The sequence below is a fragment of the Hyperolius riggenbachi genome, chromosome 10 (assembly GCF_040937935.1).
Source record: "Hyperolius riggenbachi isolate aHypRig1 chromosome 10, aHypRig1.pri, whole genome shotgun sequence".
Taxonomy (NCBI): domain Eukaryota; kingdom Metazoa; phylum Chordata; class Amphibia; order Anura; family Hyperoliidae; genus Hyperolius; species Hyperolius riggenbachi.
In genome coordinates this window covers 32,302,605-32,322,958 of record NC_090655.1, presented here as the reverse complement: position 1 = coordinate 32,322,958, position 20,354 = coordinate 32,302,605, and the positions used below count along the sequence as shown (strand labels likewise).

The window sequence follows — 20,354 nt, the reverse complement described above, 5'->3', positions numbered from 1 at the left end:
CCGTTTCTATCCCCCGCCGAAAGGGTATTTGGAAGTCTTCAGGAGCCGTGTCCTCCCAAAGACGTCCAAAGTAGACAGTGGGGAGAGGCACACCTTACCGCAGTGCGGGTGCATAACCATGGATGTTAGCAGCATCCGGTGAACAGTTCAAAAGTAGTAAGGATTGGTTAGCACTCCAGCTTCTCAAATAAGCAAAAATTTATTCTTCAATCATGTGTCAACACAAGGTTAACAATTGTTTCGGGGCCAGCAAGGGTCCCCTTCATCAGAACAGTGCAGACAAACCATGTTACAGATAATGCTCCTTCTTAAATCTACTGACAAACAACAGTAACTCCCACATAGAAAGGAAGCTCCTCCCCTCCAATTATGGACATAAACAATAAGTTTCTCAAGATCGATGCAATATCAATCAATGCTACATGTTAAATTATGAGTATGCATACTATCCAAAGCCATGCAGGTACATTGCTTGCAGAGTAATACGCTTAGATTGCCAAAATGTTTCTACAATAGTTCACATATGCCCCTGTCACTCAGCTCACCTTTAAACTGATTGGAGCTCAAACCTGCACCATAGCAGCGGGAAGACCCGCTCCGACCGTTGCTCCGGTCTCGTAGGTCTCCCACGCATGGTCTCCATGGTAACCCCTAACCCAGAAGGCCAAGCGCGGAGAACCACCAATCCGCGTTCGCCAAACAGTGGCAGAGGCTACCCCCGTCAGTGTGGGCGGAGCTAGTCACCCAGCAACCAAAGGGCGCTCAATGCGTCCCCCGGCCGCCCACACGCCGCAGATCAGAGCGTCCCCCTCCGCCGTCACCACGTCAGTCCGAGCGTCCCGGTTTCCAAAGCAACCACCACGCTCGTGCCATTACTGACGTCAGTCAGAGCGTCTCGGTTGGCAAGGCAACCACCACGCTCATGCCGAAGCAACACATGCCCCTAAAAAAAGGGCACTCTGCAGCCAAAGAGCCTCTCCGCATATAAATAAATCTGCAGGGAGGTTCATCCAACATAAATCTGCAGAGTAGTGACCCCAACATATACTCAAGCGCATCCGTCTCGATCCGGATAAATACACCTGAGGGGAAACTCTAGGAGACAAGACTTTTTGAGGGGGAGCTCTGCATGAAAAACACATTATACCAGAAACACATGGGTACCTGTCAGGTCCAATGGACTCTCCCCAGGTGCAAAATTTGCATCCCGCAAGATAATCCATATGCTTCACTGCAGTCGGCTCCATCCAGTCTAGGTCATGCTGGAATAAAGTGACAGAAACAGAGTGAGCTCAACCAATGTAAACCTATAATTTTCATGGCAAATCCTCCCAAAGACGTGTGGCTCCATACTGCACAGGCGTGAGCGTGCAAGAGAGCGTGCTTGCGCAGGCGCAGTACAGGGCCGCCCTTCTTCAGGAGCACTCGGGCTCCCTGAAGACTTCTGAAGCCTCCTTCGGCCAGGTAAAGCAGTATTTGACTAAATTAGTCAATACTGCTACCGTGCGAGCCAGCACCGGAACGAGGGGACCAGGAAAGGAGCTGGAAGGCTCTATAGGACCCAGAGCCTTCCCTCTCCTTGGGTAAGTATCTGTCACATTTTTTTAAATGCGGTTCCCATTCACTTTAAAGGGGTCTTTCAGATTGGAGGCTGAACTGCGTGTTTTCCAAGCAGCTCAGTGTCCCATCTGTCACCCACCAGTGCAATTCGGGTGCAATTAAAATGCAGCTGCATTACAGCAGTGGTACACAGGCATTTATTTTAGGTCTTGAGTATTTCTTAAATCTGACAACAACAAAAAATTCTACGACCTCATTCACACCTAAAAACGCAAGCGTTTTGTGTTTTTGTGCGCTGTGTTTTTTTTTACCTCCCAGCACTCCACTCTGCGCTGCGTTTTTGGAAAAAAACGCTCTTCTAAGCGCTTTGCCAGAGCAGTTTTGAGATTCACTCCCTGATGCAAGTCAGGAAGTGAACTCTTTGACCCGGTAAAGAATAAATACAATTGCTGCATAAAGCGTGAGCGTTTAGCGCCCTTCCTATACATTCCATTATAGCAAAAACGCCCCAAAAATAATACAGGCACCGCTTTGCTGAACACACAGCGCACGAATTGTGCTGATACGAACCTTCTCAGAGTTTCATTGCACAAGCGTTTTGTGGGCGAATTTAAAAATGGCCTGCGCTTAAAAAAAGACCGAAACACCATTTTCAAAATGGAGGATGGAGAATTCCCTTGATCACAGTGGACAAGCAGGACACGGGAGAGGAGAAATAGATTGAGGAGTAGGATGCATGGGAGGTAAGTTTGAAGTGTGTATGTTTATTTTGACTTTTAATTTTCAGTACGGGCCTGTTCAGACTGTCAGCGTATGAAGAATGCGTATAAAATCAAAGAAACGCAAGTTCAAAAACGCATGCATTTTTCTTGCGTTCTAATGCGTTTTCTATTGCGTTTTGCACACACACATGACCCAGGGGAAAAAAAGAATTATGGGAACCGCAGAGGGAAACGTACGCTAAAAACGCAATAGTACGCGTTTTTGATACGCGTCCATAGACTTTCATTGCATCCGTTTCTATGCATGACGCACAGAACTGCATGCAGCAATGCGGATAAGAAACGTATGCGTCTTATACGCATACATATGCGTTTTTGGTACCCGGACACGTTCCCTGAAACCGGCTAGGAACGCGCATAGTATGAACAGGCCCTAAAGGTTTTCTTTAATCGCTCTAAAAAGCGATGAACAGAGCAATATTTTTTGCACAAAGCTATTCACTTCCAGAACAAAGTTTGCTGGAACTACAAAATCACTACTGTACAACCAAACGCTCCAAAATTGCTAGGCACACATAGAAAATCACAAGGCACATACCCAGAATCGCTACTGCAAATCACTTCAAAAAGCGGTAAGCATTTGTGATTACGCTTAGGGACTTTTGGTGTAAACTAGGCCTTACATGTGTTTTTCTTCTTTGTTTCATAATACGTCTGAGAATCTGGACTACATTTGTTAAATTCTGTTATACCTGCTGCTTACACTTTATTTATAACAAGTCCCCTGTAATTGTGTATTACTCTCTCTCTGTGCCCCCCAGGTATGGGCATGCTGGCCAGTGTCTATACTGATGATGAGGAGCGGGGCAATGCCATGGGTATTGCGCTGGGAGGACTGGCAATGGGAGTTTTAGGTAAGTCTATGTATAGAATGCAAATTTGCATGTAAATTGAATGCATAATGGAATTCGATCAATGATCAGATCACCCTCAGGTTGAGTCCCATCACTATATCCAATACTATATATAGTTGAGACAAGACACAATGTAAACCAGAAGTGACCAGAAGATGCTGAGAGGAGGGTGTTAGACGCAAGCTCTGTGGGCGGGGCTGCTACTTGCATGGCATCATTCTGTTGTTCAGATTGCAGGAGGGCGGGACAAAGACAAACTGAGTATATCACAGTATCTAGCAGTGACAGCCCTGTGTTGCAGAGAGAGGCTGGGGTCTGGCACCCTGACTAGGTATGATCAATGAGATGCAAATATTTCTGAGTTCATGCAGAATTGTGTACATTTTTATGCAAATATACGCAGCTTGAAAATGGACCAATTTAAACCTTTGCAGCACTTGATGCATGCGTATGACGTCACTACGTCATACACATGATGTCATACGCATGCACAGTGTGTCCCGGCCGCATGCTGTAGGACGTGGGCAGCCGAGCCCGCGCCTGCGCTGCAAGCCCGATTCCGGTGACTCTGGCCTGGTGCACACCATAAACCGCTAGCAGATCCGCAAAATGCTAGCAGATTTTAAAACGCTTTTTCTTCTTTTTCTGCAGCGTTTCAGCTAGCGTTTTGCGGTTTTGTGTAGCGGTTTTGGTATAGTAGATTTCATGTATTGTTACAGTAAAGCTGTTACTGAACAGCTGCTGTAACAAAAAAAAACCGCTCTGAAGTGCCGTTTTTCAGAGCGGTTTGCGGTTTTCCTATACTTAACATTGAGGCAGAAACGCATCCGCAATCCAAAATCTGCAGCAGCCCGGGAGTATGCGTTTCTGCAAAACGCCTCCCGCTCTGGTGTGCACCAGCCCATTGAAATACATGACCCTAGCGGATCCGCACCCGCAAGTGGATCGCAAACTGCAGCCGAACCGCTCTGGTGTGCACTAGGCCTTAGAAGAGGATCTTGGGGGGGGGGGGGGGCAGAGAGGAGAACGGGGGGAGCAGTGGGCATCAGGGCAGGTGATAGTATATGCCTGCTCCCCCATTCTCTCATTTTTTTTGCATCTGGTATCCTTTGAGTTGGGGGGTGGGGGGGTCTGTTGAAGGGGGAGGACAAGGTTAATCTTGCCCAAGGGCCCCGTTACAGCTAGAACTGGCACAGCTCAGTGTCACTAAGTAACAGAGACAGATTGTTATGCAATAGACCTATTACTGTACAGCGCGCTCTATCATTGGTTACAAAACACACATAATACATGGAGATCTCTGAGAAGAGCTGCTCTATCGGTTACATAAGGAACATAGGAGGATATTTCTCCTGGCAGAGTGGCATGCTGGGTAGGACATCCCATGATTCAGACACACAGAAGGAGCAGAATGTCAGAAATCATTACAGATGAGGAAACATGATAGATTCCTTTCCCTTAGCCTATGAAAAGCAACACAGCGCCCTTCATTGCTTCATGTGTGGCTGCTCTGATTATATCATTTCCAAAGGACTTCAGGGGAGAATTTTTAAATGTACTTCCGGTCACAGAAATGAGACTCTTTCAAAGTAGTCAGTTATTAGGTTATTTTTTTTATTTGATTCTGTAGTTTTTGTCTAAAAAGTGCTGCAGACAGATTATGTTATACATGTTATACTCTCTGACACCAAACCGCAGCTTGCACAAGCACTGAACGAGCAGGTCAGGCGACCCCTCTCTTGAGCAGAGTGATGAGTGATGAGATTGGGCTTTAAAGCTGGCTATATATGCATTATTATTTTTAACAGCAGATTTGATCACCGTGATCAAATCTGACAGTTATCTGTGATGCAACAAGCAGGCTCAGTCAGCCAATGATGCCAAGTGAGGCAACTTCCTCAGGCAGCAGAAATCTGGGGACAGCACCAGGCAGAAACCAACCTATACTGGGGGCAACTGTACCTGGCTAACCAATACTGGGGGCAACTGTACCTGGCTAACCAATACTGGGGGCAACTGTACCTGGCTAACCAATACTGGGGGCAACTGTACCTGGCTAACCAATACTGGGGGCAACTGTACCTGGCTAACCAATACTGGGGGCACCTATTCCTGGCTACCTATACTGGGGGCAACTGTACCTGGCTAACCAATACTGGGGGCAACTGTACCTGGCTAACCAATACTGGGGGCAACTGTACCTGGCTAACCAATACTGGGGGCAACTGTACCTGGCTAACCAATACTGGGGGCAACCGTACCTGGCTAACCAATACTGGGGGCACCTATTCCTGGCTACCTACCTATATTGAGGTTTTTTTTAGGGAGCCCACCACAGTTATAACGTGCAGTGCAAATTGTCAGGTGCTGTGCGATCATTCCAATACTGGGGGTGGGGGTGGGGGGCGCATCCTCCCAAGTTTGCCTCATGCACGAAAAGTCTAGAACTGGCCATGGCAACAAGCAGCATCAATCGACATTTTGATCGATTCGCAGCAACAATTGACCAAAATGACCATCAGACCGGAAGGTAATTTGTGGTTGATCGGGATTGGTGGGAGACTGATGGCTCATAGCGTCGCACTGTATCAAATCATGCAACTCTGCAGTTCTATAGGTTTTCAATCAATTTCATGGTGAAATCTATTAACAACTGTCAGCAGTGTATGGGGGGGGGGGGGGGGAGGAATTCAATTCCTCTCTGATTAGATTCAGATCAGTGAGGGATTGATCTGCTTGCCATACTGTATGGCAATGTAACCATGTATGGCCTCCATAAGACCGGTCTTACAGCTCATGGAGGCCATACACTAATTACAATCCTGCAATGCAATGCAAAAAACATCACTCATATGACCCCGCTCAGTCACTTACTCTCTGCTGGACAGTCAGGAAGTACAGTACTGGCATTTCCGATGGTCAGCATAGCTCCCAACTGTCCCTTTTTCAGAGGGACAGCCCCTTTTTGTTGGGAGGTATGGGTCAGTGCATGCGCACCACGCTCCGTCATGCACACTACCTGAGTCACCCATTGCCTTGCATTACAGCTTGCTCTGTGCGTTAAAGGATTCCCGAGGTGACATGTGACATGTTGGGTTAGACATGTGTATCTACAGTGCCTAGCACACATATAACTATACTGTGTTCCTTTTTTCATTCTCTTCATGAAAGAGTTAAACATCAGATATGTAAGTGGCAGTTCCTGTCTGAGTGAGGACGGGGTCAGACTACAGTGTGACCCTCACTGATAAGAAATTACAACTATAAAACACTTTCCTAGCCAAAAAAATGGCTTTTGAGAGCAGGAAGAGATAAAAAGGGTCAATAGTTCATAGATTTTAGCTCTGGCATACTTCAATGAATGTGTCATTGAGCAAAGACAATAAAACAGTACAAACTTAAAAAGTAGATAAAAAAATAAAACTGTGGAATATCTTAAAGAGGATCTGTAACATCAAAAGATCCCCTGGGGGGTACTCACCTCGGGTGGGGGAAGCCTCCGGATCCTAATGAGGCTTCCCACGCCGTCCTCCGTCCCTCAGGGGACTCGCTGCAGCCCTCCGAGAATAATGACGTCAATATTTACCTTCCTGGCTCCTGCGCAGGCGCTCTGACGGCTGTCGGCTCCGAACTACACGGAAATACCCGATCGCCGTCGGGTCTGCTCTACTGTGCAGGCGCAAGTTTCCGGCGCCTGCGCAGTAGAGCGGACCCGACTGAGATCGGGTATTTCCGTGTAGTTCGGAGCCGAGAGCAGCCACAGCTCCCCCGCTGGAGCCTGAAAAGGTAAATATTGAACTGACAGTAGGCTCTGTCGCCGGCTGTTCGGAGGGCTGCAGTGAGACCCCCGTGGGACAGAGGACGGCGTGGGAAGCCTCATTAGGATCCGGAGGCTTCCCCCACCCGAGGTGAGTACCCCCCAGGGGATCTTTTTGACGTTACAGAGTCTCTTTAAAAAGTCATTTTTAGGAGAAGGAGGATAAATACAATTGTTTATTTCATTATTGTCACCTCGGGTGTCCTTTAAAGAGAACTCAGGGCGGATTTTCTAAATCTTAATAGGACACAGCGGCATGTTCTCTGCACAATGACATGCCTCTGTTTCCTCCTGGTGCTGCCGCCAGTCCCCCCAGGCTCTGCTGTCTCCCCTGAAAAATAATGACAGGCTAGCAACAATCTGATTGTCGCTAGCCTTCTGTTTACCTGCCAGTTGTCAATAACTGCTCCTCCGCATTGCCTCCCCCGCCTCCTCCATTGCATGGCTCCCCGACTCTGCTAGCGTCTTCCATTCGGAAGCTAAGTTGCGACCTGGAAGTACTTCCTGGGTCGTGGAAGAAGCTAGCAGAGGCGGGGAGCGGCATGGGAGCCATAAAATGGGGAGGCAATGTTATGCAGAGGAGCAGGGAGTGACAAGCTGGCAGGTAAACAGAAGGCTGGCGACGGTCAGATTGTTATTTTTAAGGGGGGACAGCAGAGCACGGGGGGGGGGGGGGGGGGGGACTGGCAGTGGCACCTGAAGGACACAGAGACACAGAGACGTCATTCTCTTTAAGCTTCCGGCGCACTGCATTAACTGTGCAAGATTCTACTGAGTTGCATTATTTTTGCGGCCCCTTCGGTAAGAAAGGGTAACGCAATGCAGCTTTCCAGTGCTAGTGTGCAAGAGCCCTAAAGGACCACTATCGCAAAACATTTTAAAATTTTAAAATGTATTAATACTGTACATATTTCTAAGAAGTACAATTCTCCCTGATTGAAATGCACTATAAAATTATTATTATTCTCCTATGTTGCTGTCACTTACAGTAGGAATCTGACAGGTTCTAAACTAGTCCAACTCCTCATGGGTGATTTGCAGTCTCTTCTTTATTCTTTAAGAAAGCAATCCCTGGAAATGATGTGAGCAAAGATGCTGGCCAGCTTGTCTGCTCGTTTGTACAATTATATTGGCAGTTGAGCTGAATAGCTGCCATTTAGTAAGTGCTTTTGAAAAAAAAAGAACCCCTGAGACTCCCCCGTTAGGTAACAGACTAGTCCAAAACCTGTCAGATCTTCACAGTATACTGGAAGTCACAGCAACATAGGATGGAGATTCATCCACTGCCTGTCAACTGCTCCCATAGGATTTGTCAGCCAACCACAAGGTATGGTACTAAAGCATATATTAACCATATACAGTATGTTCCTGTTATTAAATACACCCTAATGAAATGTGTTGGAGGAGACATTACCTATTACACAAGCAGTGGCATAGCAAGAAACTATGGGGCCCCAGAGCAAAATTTTCATGGGGCCCCTTAGAACTAGGGACATCTGCCCCTACCCTATGAATAGGAGTTGATTGGGCAATTTACATTCCCATGCTATGTACACTGTGTATAGTCCTTGAGATAAGAGACAAAGGCCTCAATTCACTAAGATTATCTCCTGTCTTTAATAACTCTTCTAGAGTTGTTACCATGGTGATAAGGCATGTAGTATTCAGGAAACATTTTACCTCAGGCAAACCTTAAGTTAACTCTTCTGTCTTTAAGTTAACTCTCGAATCCTTAAAATAACTCCAGAGTTAAAGACAGGCTGTTTATTAACTGCATGTGAAAATAACTACAGAGGAGGTAAATTAACTACAGAGGAGGTAAATTAACTACAGAGGAGGTAACTTAACTACAGAGGGGGTAAATTAACTACAGAGGAGGTAACTTAAGGAATGAAGAGATAAGATAACTCTCTCACTGTGTGGAGGTAAGTTTTCTCTTGCCTTATTATCTCCAGCATGATCTTAGTGAATTGAGGCCAAAGTCAGAGAGTGGAAAAACAAGGGAGAGTTAATATTGAGCACATAAAATACAACCTGGGCCCCCTCTGCTCCAGGGCCTGATAGCAGTTGCTACGGCTGCTATGGCTATTGCTATGGCTCTGTACACAAGAACATGCATTTACTCTGTGCCGTGTCAAGCAGTAACAGATACAGATGTGAATCACCACTGGGGTACTTCCTTAGGGGATGTTATGTAGTGATGCAGGTAGCTTGAAATCCACAACATGCCCTGACTGTTACTTTTCCCTGACAGTTGGACCGCCCTTCGGAAGCATTTTGTACGAGTTTGTGGGGAAGACGGCGCCGTTTCTAGTGCTTGCAGTGCTGGTTCTGTTTGACGGAGGTAAGTCTACCCTGAATACTTCAGAGCACAGCAGTGTTCTCCAAACTATGGTCCATCCTCATATTAGAGCCCCTGTACTGTACAAACCTTTACCTGTACTGGCACACATGCCACATGGGCAGTTCTAGCGTGCTTATTTGCGGGGTGTTAAAGTGAAAATAACTTCATGAATAAAATTGGTTATTTTTTACAATATTATTACAATATCAATTATCTACTTACTGTTTGCCAATAGTAAAACCTTTCCTTTCCATGATTTACATTGTGAAATTTATTTCAGCTGGCAACATCTTTAGTTCTGCCAGGTAATCTCTGTGGAATGTTTGGCAACTGAGGGTCTCGAATCTAGTACAAAATATACCTGGTCTCCCAGAATGCTCGGGGGGGGGGGGGGGGGGGGAATTCTGCATAGCTCAGTCTTAACATGACTAGGAGAGCGGGTCTGAATTCACTATACAGCAATACATCGTTTTAGGAGGTGTTTCTAATGCTTAAACCAGGAAAAAAATATCACAAAAGTGGGTATCCTGAATTCTGGCAGACATCACTACAGCACCTTTGATGCATCACACACTTCCATTTGAGAATCTGGCTTTGTAAAATGGTCAGTGGATGTCTTGAAGTGGACACATCTATGAATTCAATCATTACGCTTCTTCTACTTTCTTGTTGTCAGAGAAAGAAAAAAAAGTTTTGAATCAGGATTATACCAATTATTGGCTAACTTAGATGAAAAGGAGTAAGCTTTCAGCTATGAAGCCTTCCTCAGACTTGATTCCTGTATACTGACAAAACTTTTAACATTAAGCATACAACATTAAAAATGAGATACATTGTCATGGGATGTATAAATTACAACTTCAGGAGGCTCTCACAGGGATGCTAGCCAATCATGACAAATTAGATCAAGATAAGACAATTTGTTTGCTTAAACATCACATACCACAGACTCGGTTTGAAGAGGAGACAACGTAAAACCAGAGTAACTTGGTCAGGGTACATACAATGTTTGTTATAGGCAAAATGTCATAATTCTTTTTAATTCTTGTGCTGGTAAGATTGGTTTTAAATTCCACAATCATTTTTAGACCTTAAAGGAAACCAGAGACGAAATCTAAAAAAAAAAATCATACATACCTGGGGCTTCCTCCAGCCCCCTCCGGACTGATCGCTCCCTCAGCGCCATTCTCAGTGCCAATTTTTTTAAAGGTTTCATTTTTGGTACACTTTAACAAACGTATGTACGTTGACCAAGTTGCTTTGAAATGTTCAATGCATATAAGCTGTGTGTTTTACATGATGTCAGTATACAGGAAACAAGTCTGAGGAAGGCTTCATAGCCGAAAGCTCACTCATTTTCTTCTACGTAAGCCAATAAATGGTATCATTCTGATTCAAAACTTCCTTTCTTTTACTGATCGCTAACACAGTACAACACTCCACTGCTACGACTTGTTGTCAGAGACAGACGATGTCAGGGTGGACGTTTTTGGAAGTGCCTGTGGTGAGGCATCTAAGACTGAATCAGATATGTTCCCTCCTACACAGATTTACAGCAAGCCATGGTATTGGAGGCAGTAGGTCTCATATTTTGGGAAATACTACAAAGCAGTTTAATCCATATAACAAATCTTACTGACTTTCCTTCTCTGCAGCTCTCCAGCTCTTCATCCTGCAGCCCTCCAGAGCACAGCCAGAGGTGAGTCTCCAACCACAGTCACTATGGCGAGTCTCTCTTATGCTGGGAATACATGATGAGATTTTTCAGCAGATTTACTGTCCGATCGATTTTTTGATTGTTTTTCTAATCGATTTCCATTCACTTCTATGAGAAATCGATCAGAAAATAAGATCGGACCTGTCGGATATTATCTATCGAACCATCTATCTTCCCAAAAATCTCATGGTGTATTCCCAGCATTAGTGGCAGTGAGATCTGTCCACTAACTGTTTCTTTTCTATTGCAGAGTCAGACTGGGACATCTCTGTTCACCCTCCTGAGGGACCCCTACATCCTGATTGCAGCAGGTATTGATATAGCACTAGGGCACATATCCAATGAGTGCAAATTTCCATCAACTTCCCCTTCAAATGATTGTAAATTACGCTAGACGCATGTGAAAACTGGCATACAATAATGCAAGAATGATGTTAGGACACCAGAATTTCTGTACCTACAGGCTCCTGGGCTGTAAATCTGGCCCTGGGGAGAATGATTTGTTCTTTGTAATGTAAATATGCAGGGACTGGAAGGTAATTAGGAAAACCTCATTTTCGAGCCCTTTTCTATGCACACATACCTCCCAATATTTTGAGATAAGAAAGACAGACAATTTAAGACCCGCCCCTGCCACACCTCCAGCCACGTCCCTCGTCCTGCAGATCACAAAGAATTCAAAAGCGAAAGATGTAGTTTTATCATTCAAACCACACTGGTCCTCTCTATCATCAGTAGTTTTCCTTCATTTTAAAGCAGACCTGAACTCAGAACTTCCTCCTCTCTGCAACAGCATAATAACCTTTAACCTATTTTGGTTCCTGGACGTAGAAACTACATCCAGGAACCATGCGCGCTACCACGGCCGATCGCGCACGCGCGCTCCCGGCCTGCGGTTCGTTAGCCAGGCAATCAGTGTATCGGGCTATGGTGCCCGATCGCTGATTCCTCTCCCCCGCTGAAAAAGCGACAGCTTCACTCGAAAGCTTCGCTTTTTCTGGCTGTAACGTACCCCTTACGTCGCTCTAAGCGTGTGTTACGCTTAGAGTGACGTCATGTAACTTATGGCCGCCATCTTGTGGCCAAAAAGTAAAACTACAACTAAAAGTAAAAAAAATTAAATTCAAACACACATTTACATTATAAATCACATGTTTACATCCCACCCTCCCAAAACTACCCAAATAAAATGTTTAATATAAAAAAAAAAAAAAACATTACAATAAAAAAAACAAAAACATGTAAATATTTACATAAGGGTCTAAACTTTTTAAATATCAATGTAAAGATGAAATACTTCTATTTTTTTTTTTTATTTTAAACTTGTAAATAGTGATAGATGCAAAACGGAAAAAATGCACCTTTATTTCCAAATAAAATATTGTCGCCATACATTGTGATAGGGACATAATTTTAACGGTGTAATAACCGGGACATATGGGCAAATACAATACGTGAGTTTTAATTATGGAGGCATGTATTATTTTAAAACTATCACGGCTGAAAACTAAGAAATAATGAATTTTTCCATTTTTTTCTTATTCTTCCTGTTAAAATACATTTACAGTAAAGTGACTTAGCAAAATGTACCCCCCAAAGAAAGCCTAATTGGTGGCGGAAAAAACAAGATAAAGATCAGTTCATTGTGATAAGTAGTAATAAAGTTATAGGCTAATGAATGGGAGGTGAACATTTCTCAAGTGAAAACGACGGAACGCGAATGGGTTAAAGAAAAACATTTCTTTGTTACAGCAGATACAAATCCTGCAATACATCTGCAGTGTGTCTACTTCCTGCTTTCATGAAATCAGACAAAGGGTTAACATCCCGTGTTTACCAATTAGCTCTCTGCAGTGGCAGCCAGCTGACACAGCTGAAGGATCAAATTACAACTTGTGCTTAGTCACAGATGATTTACATAGCTCTGTACATCAGTCCTGAAAGAGGAACAAATGAGGAAGAAAGAGGAACAGAGGGATTTGGTTCCAAAAGAGGGACAGTTGGGAGCTTTATATACTGTGAGATCCTGTGAAGGTGCATAAATCTCACGCTGGAAGAAATGTGTACTTGGAAGAAATGTGCACTTGCTTGCATGGAGATAAGTGAGAGGGTCACTTTCTAGCCTCCCTTGAGATACTGCCAGACCTGTAGGCTGAGCATGTTATGATGATGCTGCTGCTAGTTATGGAGTGCTGTCATCAATAAGTCATTGCTATATAGCATAAGGCCGGGAGATAGAGGATGGCGAGGTGACTTCTAATATCCTTCTTAAACAGAGCAGGATGTTTCAGCTGAATGCTCACATGATAACATCGTGCCAGAGACGGCCAGGACACCATTTCCAGGAAATTGCACAGACTTATTACCATTTCTCAATAAGAGCAATCGCACAGAGCAGGCTCAGGCTCCGCATCGCACAAAGCAACACCGTCACTGCAGGAATGGAGGGTTTATTGTCAGAGGGTATGTGGTTGAGGAAGAATCAAAACATCGCCATATGGAATATAATATTGCCTTCTTAAAAAAAGATAGGTATTTGTCATAACTCAGCTTTAAAGTGTGCCTAAGGCGAATCTTGTGTCAAAAGCCAAATACTTACCTAAGAAAAGGGACGCCTCTGGATCCTGTAGAGGGTTTCCCCAAAATCCTCCAGTCCACCATTGCTAAACACAGACCCCCCCCCCCCGAAAAGGAATTCAATAAGCATGGGCGTACTGCACCTGGTCAAACATGGCCACACCTACACAATAAGCCGGAGCCGCTCGTCTCCTGTGCCACTGAGCAGGCACGGCCGCACTAGTCAGGGCCGGATTACCGACCAGGCAACAAAAGCAGTCGCTTGGGGCCCCATTCAGAGTCAAAGGGGCCCCATCAGCACATAAACCAGCCCTCGCCATCCTGTCAGCGGTGGCTGGATGGTATAATGGTTAAAGGGACTCTGAGCTGTGCAGTAACTATGGAAAGTTGCATATCATTTTAAAGCTCTCTTTCTCCTCTTTCCAACGATCTATAAACTGCCGCCCTATGCCTTTTAGTTTGCTATATTCGCGATTGAAATCGCAGCCACAGGACGACTTTTCTCCAAAGTCGGCAGCTCGATTCAGCACAATGCAATGAAATATAAGGAACCCAGGGGGATATAATTACAAACATCATGCTGGTAGGTGTGAGGATGTAATTAATTAGTTGTGGGTATGCTTAAAGGCATACCCACAGGCACTGCTCGGAGTCCCTTTAAGGGCTCTGCCTCTGACACAGGAGACCAGGGTTCGAATCTCGGCTCTGCCTGTTCAGTAAGCCAGCACCTATTCAGTAGGAGACCTTAGGCAAGTCTCCCTAACACTGCTACTGCCTATAGAGCACATCCTAGTGGCTGCAGCTCTGGCGCTTTGAGTTCGCCAGGAGAAAAGCGCAATATAAATGTTATTTGTCTTGTCTTGTCAAATGATGCCGTGCGCTGCTGATTGTCTTCAGAGCCAGGCTCTCCTCCTAGGTCCCCCTCCTGCTACTGTGCGCGCTGCCACTGCCCACTCCTCCGTCACTTCCCACAGAGAACCACAGCTGCAGCAAGAATGATAGCAGCAGATGGCAAACGCTCACTCACCTATCCATGATCCAAGCGATAGAGATCCCGTCATCTGAAACCCATCCGTCTCTTCTACAGTGCAGTCGCTCTGAACCTCCTGATTCTCAGATCAGACAGGAAGTAGGAAGTAGTAAAAGTAGTAGTAACAGAGCGGCAGCACTCTAGAGGAGACAGATGGGCTCCGGATGACGGGACCTCTATTGCTTGGATCGCAATAGGTGAATGTGAGTCATCTGGTGCTGTCATCCTCCCCTGCTGCGGCTGCCTTCTCTGCTGGACTATCGTATTCACTGGGATGGAGGCTGCATGGTGGCGGTCTAGTTTGGGAGGAAATTGGTTGTTCAGTGGTGGGGGTGGTTATGTAATTCTGTGTGGGGAATGGCTTCCGGTTTGGCGGTGTCCAGAGCTTTCTGCTATTGCCAGGCTGGAGATGCAGGGGGAAAGTGCTGCTGCTGTGATATCTGGCGCCCTCTTCATATGGGTGCCCCAGCCCCTGAATGCAAATGTCCCAGCCATTCATCTCTCACTCTGCATTTTGCTGCTGCTATTCCCTGCATTGTGCACCCACAGAGGAAAGCGGGCTGCTGCCCATAGCAACCTGTAGCTCGGCTGCCCCGGTGTGTGCGGCATGTTGCTGTGCAGCTGCATCTTCTGATTCTATTACGACATGATGGGGGGCCCAAATCAGTTAGTTTGCTTAGGGCCCCATGTAACCTTAATCCGGCTTTGGCACTCGTGCATGAAGAAGAAAGTGGTTTCAATGTGCAGGAGGGTCCCGGGCAGCGGCAGGGGTCCAGAGATCATCGTCAGAAGCCTCTGGAGGATCCAGTGGCTTTTGTTTACTTGAGGTTCACCTCGGGTTCTCTTTAAGTGAGCAATTGTGGTGCATCACTCATGAATATGCAAATTATCGTTTTATGTTCGTTAAAGAGGAGCTGTCAGCCATACTATCTCAGAAAAGTAGTAGATAAATACTTAATCTACTTACATAACATATGTATTGCACTGTCCATGTTTTGATTTGAGTGATTTTTCCATAGTAAAAAAAGAGAAAATCCTTCTTAGGATTCTCCATTTTTACTGTGTCTATCTTGAAGCCAGTCCTGATGTCATTTCCTCCCTTACTCCCTCCCCTCCCCACTGCCTGATTGTATATGCATTGCCCGCCCTTCTACCAGTCTTCAGGCATTCCCTCCCAGCTCTGCAATAGAAAGTGCATTGCCTCAGCATGAAAAATATTGGCCAATCAAAGAGGAGCAGAGGTATGGGAGGGCAAAAAAAGACAACCCAGCATGCACTGCAGCTTCCTTTGTGCAGCAATGTACCAAATAAGAGTCAGGTAAACTGGGGAATGATCATTTATCATCAACAAGAAAATCCAATGGGGAATTGTGAACATTCACATTAGCAATGCAAAAAACACATGCAAATTTGAAACCCATTAGACTCATTTTCATGTAAATTTACTTCACTGGTTTTTGTTGTGATGTTGTATGCACGTATCAAAAATAATAATAAAATTCAACTTTAAAAAAAAAAAAAGTACTTCACTGGGCATTCAATCCAATGTTAAAGTAAACCAGAGGTCAAAAGTTCTAAAGAATCGATACTTACCCGGGGCTTCCTCCTGCCCCATAAGCATCGCCGAGTCCCTTGTCGTCCTCCCGCGGTCCGTCGTTCAGCCCTGGTAACTGGCTCAGTGGCAACAGCCCGGGTCTACTGCGCATGAGCGGGAGGTCCATGCATGTGCAGAAGACTCAGACTGGACCCGACTGAGCCGGTTACCGGGGCTGATCACGGCTGAACGGCAGACCGTGGGAGGACGGCGAGGGACTCAGGCGTGCTTATGGGGCTGGAGGAAGCCGCGGGTAAGTATCAGTTCTTTAGATCTTTTGATCTCTGGTACACTTTAAGCCTGGTACAAACATCCAATTTTGATTGGCCAGTTTTACCTCTTCCGTGTAGTAATGGAGCCAGTGGCTTAACTACAACTCATGGGGCCCTCAAGCAAAACTTTGATAGGGCCCCCTCCAATGTTCACACCTCTTTCCTTGGTGCCCTTCATGGCCTGGGGGGCCCATCTCACAAGGGTCATAAAACAAGTGTGGCCACCATGATCTTCACACCTGTAACGAGTGTGGCCACCATGATCTTCACAACTGCAACAAGTGTGGCCACCATGATCTTCACACCTGTAACAAGTGTGGCCACCATGATCATCACACCTGCAACAAGTGTGGCCACCATGATCTTCACACCTGTAACAAGTGTGGCCACCATGATCTTCACACCTGTAACAAGTGTGGCCACCATGATCTTCACACCTGTAACAAGTGTGGCCACCATGATCTTCACACCTGTAACGAGTGTGGCCACCATGATCTTCACACCTGTAACAAGCGTGGCCACCATGATCTTCACAACTGCAACAAGTGTGGCCACCATGATCTTCACACCTGTAACAAGCGTAGCCACCATGATCTTCACACCTGTAACAAGTGTGGCCACCATGATCTTCACAACTGCAACAAGTGTGGCCACCATGATCTTCACACCTGTAACAAGTGTGGCCACCATGATCTTCACACCTGTAACAAGTGTGGCCACCATGATCTTCACACCTGTAACGAGTGTGGCCACCATGATCTTCACACCGGCTGTAACAAGTGTGGCCACCATGATCTTCACACCTGTAACAAGCGTGGCCACCATGATCTTCACACCTGTAACAAGCGTGGCCACCATGATCTTCACACCTGTAACAAGTGTGGCCACCATGATCTTCACACCTGTAACAAGTGTGGCCACCATGATCTTCACACCTGTAACAAGTGTGGCCACCATGATCTTCACACCTGTAACAAGTGTGGCCACCATGATCTTCACACCTGTAACAAGTGTGGCCACCATGATCTTCACACCTGTAACGAGTGTGGCCACCATGATCTTCACACCGGCTGTAACAAGTGTAGCCACCATGATCTTCACACCTGTAACAAGCGTGGCCACCATGATCTTCACACCTGTAACAAGTGTGGCCACAAAAACACCTGGGAAGGGAAGGTTAGTAGTTGGGGCCCCCACAAGCTCGGGGCCCCCTTACGAACACAGAGGCTGCTACCCTCTAGTTACAGCCCTGGTGGGAGCTTACCTACACAATCTATTTATAGTATTCAAAATCTGTTGGCCCTCATACTACATGGAGGTGGTAAAATTGATCAATCATTGGCAAATCAAAATTGGATGTGTGTACCGGGCTCTAGCCTCTTCTTCTGAAGAAACGTTTTAATTGAGCCAATAGTGACAATCATCTGAATAACTGGGGTCAGCCAGGATCCTGCCTGCTAAGCTCTCACATGGGGCACAAGATTGGAGAGATGGTTGGAGGAGGGACTGATCTATTGTTACACATAACTGGCAGGGTATGGCAGAGAAGGAGTGAGATGGTAGGAAATACCATATTTTGAGGTATGGGTCATAGTTTCCTTTGTTTTGGTTACAGGATCCATCTGCTTTGCCAATATGGCCATTGCCATGCTGGAACCGGCCCTGCCGATCTGGATGATGGAGACCATGTGCTCACGGAAATGGCAGCTAGGTAAGAACACTTGATGAAGTCGCTTACCATTTTTATGAACCAAAAGATACACACTAGATGTGAGTAGACCTGGCACTGGCATCCTGCCATAGACAATTCTTTGTTTAGGACAGATTGGACATAGTAATAACAACATGTCATAAAAGAAATGTAAACTATACCTGGTGAGTTGCCACATTTCTACACTTCCTGTATGGGAGACCCATGTCTGATTGAGCAAAGTCAAAACAGTGAGATGAGTCTCTGCCCCACCCACCTTAGTGTACTGAATCTACTGTCTGAGAGCTGAGTCTCTGTATTCAGAAACTAGCAGCCAGTGACTAGGTCCTAGGTTCTCAACATGCGGTACGCGTACCCCAGGGGGTACTTCTGATGGGTTCCAGGGGGTACTTGGGCTTGATATACTTAACCAAGAATAACAAATTTAGAGATTTAGAAAATTATAATTCTTATTTAAACAACACCAAATTAGTATTTTAGCAAATCAAAAGCAATAATAAATGCTTGCACATTGTTTAGAACCAATTATCATGTACTACGATTAAATATATATTTGTCAAGGGGTACTTGTGATCATGTTTACTATGATAGGGGGTACTCGATGAGTACAGGGTTTTAAAAGGGGTACACACTTATAAAATGTTGAGAAACACTGGACTAGGTGACCCAAATGCCTCATGAATGCTCTTACAAATGCAATTACAGATGAAATGCCTAAAGCATACCTTATAGCAGCCTCTGCCGTGAGGAACACTTGCTGACTGCGGTATCTGAGTATAGTCACATGATCAGCTAAGTAACATGCAGAATCCTTTTAATCAAAAAGAAGTGCATTAGTTAAGCCATTTTGAAACAGATGGATTATACATTTCTACTGTATGTATCTATAATTTGTTGCTGAAATCAACAGAAGCCCAGCAATTGTTTGCATTAAGCGTATTCTAGCATCTAAGTTCTCAGTGTGGGGTACATGTAACCGAATAGATACTTCTAATGGGTCTAGACCAGGCATGGGCAAACTCGGCCCTCCAGCTGTTACGGAACTACAAGTCCCACAATGCATTTGCCTCCATGAATCATGACTGTGGCTGTCAGACTCCTGCAATGCATTGTGGGACTTGTAGTTTCTTAACAGCTGGAGGGCCAAGTTTGCCCATGCCTGGTTTAGACTCTAAAATTGATGTACTTAACCACTTGAGGACTGCAGGGCTAAACCCCCCTAGTGACCAGGCCATTTTTAGTAAAATTGGCCACTGCAGCTTTAAGGAGCTCTCTGTTGGTGGGGTCTGATCGCTCCCCTTAAGTTTTGTTTTTTTTTAAATAAATATTATTGTCAGTGATTTTTTTTTAAAAGTGTTTCCCCTCCCTCCCTCCCCCCAGCCAGCCAATTACGGCGATCGGCTGTCATAGGCTTCTGCCTATGAGAGCCGATCGCTCTCTTGTCTGTCCCCAGTGCAGCGCTGCTGCTGATCGCAGAGCTGCACAGTGTAAATAGACGGCGATCACGCCGTCTAACAGTCTCCTGAGCGGCAATAGCCGCTCGGAGACTGAAGAGGGGGCGGAGCTACGCCCTCCGAGCATGAGATGCGCGCGCAGCGTGCGCACGATCTCATGCAAATTACAGCCCCAGGACTTTACGCCAATCGGCGTTAGGTGGTCCTGGGGCTGCCGCAGCGGCCACGCCCATTGTCGTGACGCGGGCAGCAGAAGGTTAATAAAATTGTATCAAGCCCAAATAGAGTTTTGAAAAATGATAAGGCTCAAGTAAACAACATGAAATTGGTATTTTAGCTAATTAAAAACCCAATCCAGCGAAATAAAGTAAGCAGTTAAAATTGACAGAACCTACAGGTTTTGGACTAGTCCATCTCCTCATGGGGGATTCTCATGGTTTTCGTTGTTTTCAGAAGCATTTCCTCAATGGCAGTTACGAAGTCTGACAAAATAGTGTGCAAGTGAGTGGGGAGGCTGGCTGGTATCTCACTATTTTGGCAGGTAAACTGCCATCCAGGAAATATTTTTGAAAACAAAGAAACCCCAGAGAATCCCCCATGAGGAGATCGACTAGTTGAAAACCTTTTGGTTCTGTCAGATTT

At 45.5% G+C, this 20,354-nt stretch overlaps 1 protein-coding gene across 3 annotated transcripts in view; it reads left to right on the top strand.

Moving 5' to 3' along the window:
• The window catches only part of SLC18A2 (solute carrier family 18 member A2), a 105,174-nt gene that overhangs the window by 60,871 nt on the left and 23,949 nt on the right, over positions 1–20,354 (top strand). For all 3 annotated transcript variants that reach the window (XM_068255271.1, XM_068255270.1, XM_068255272.1), the window contains exons 6-10: positions 3,104–3,196; positions 9,268–9,357; positions 11,013–11,056; positions 11,325–11,385; positions 18,163–18,258. In XM_068255271.1, coding sequence (XP_068111372.1) covers positions 3,104–3,196; positions 9,268–9,357; positions 11,013–11,056; positions 11,325–11,385; positions 18,163–18,258 — 384 coding nt within the window. The remainder of the gene's footprint in view (positions 1–3,103; positions 3,197–9,267; positions 9,358–11,012; positions 11,057–11,324; positions 11,386–18,162; positions 18,259–20,354) is intronic.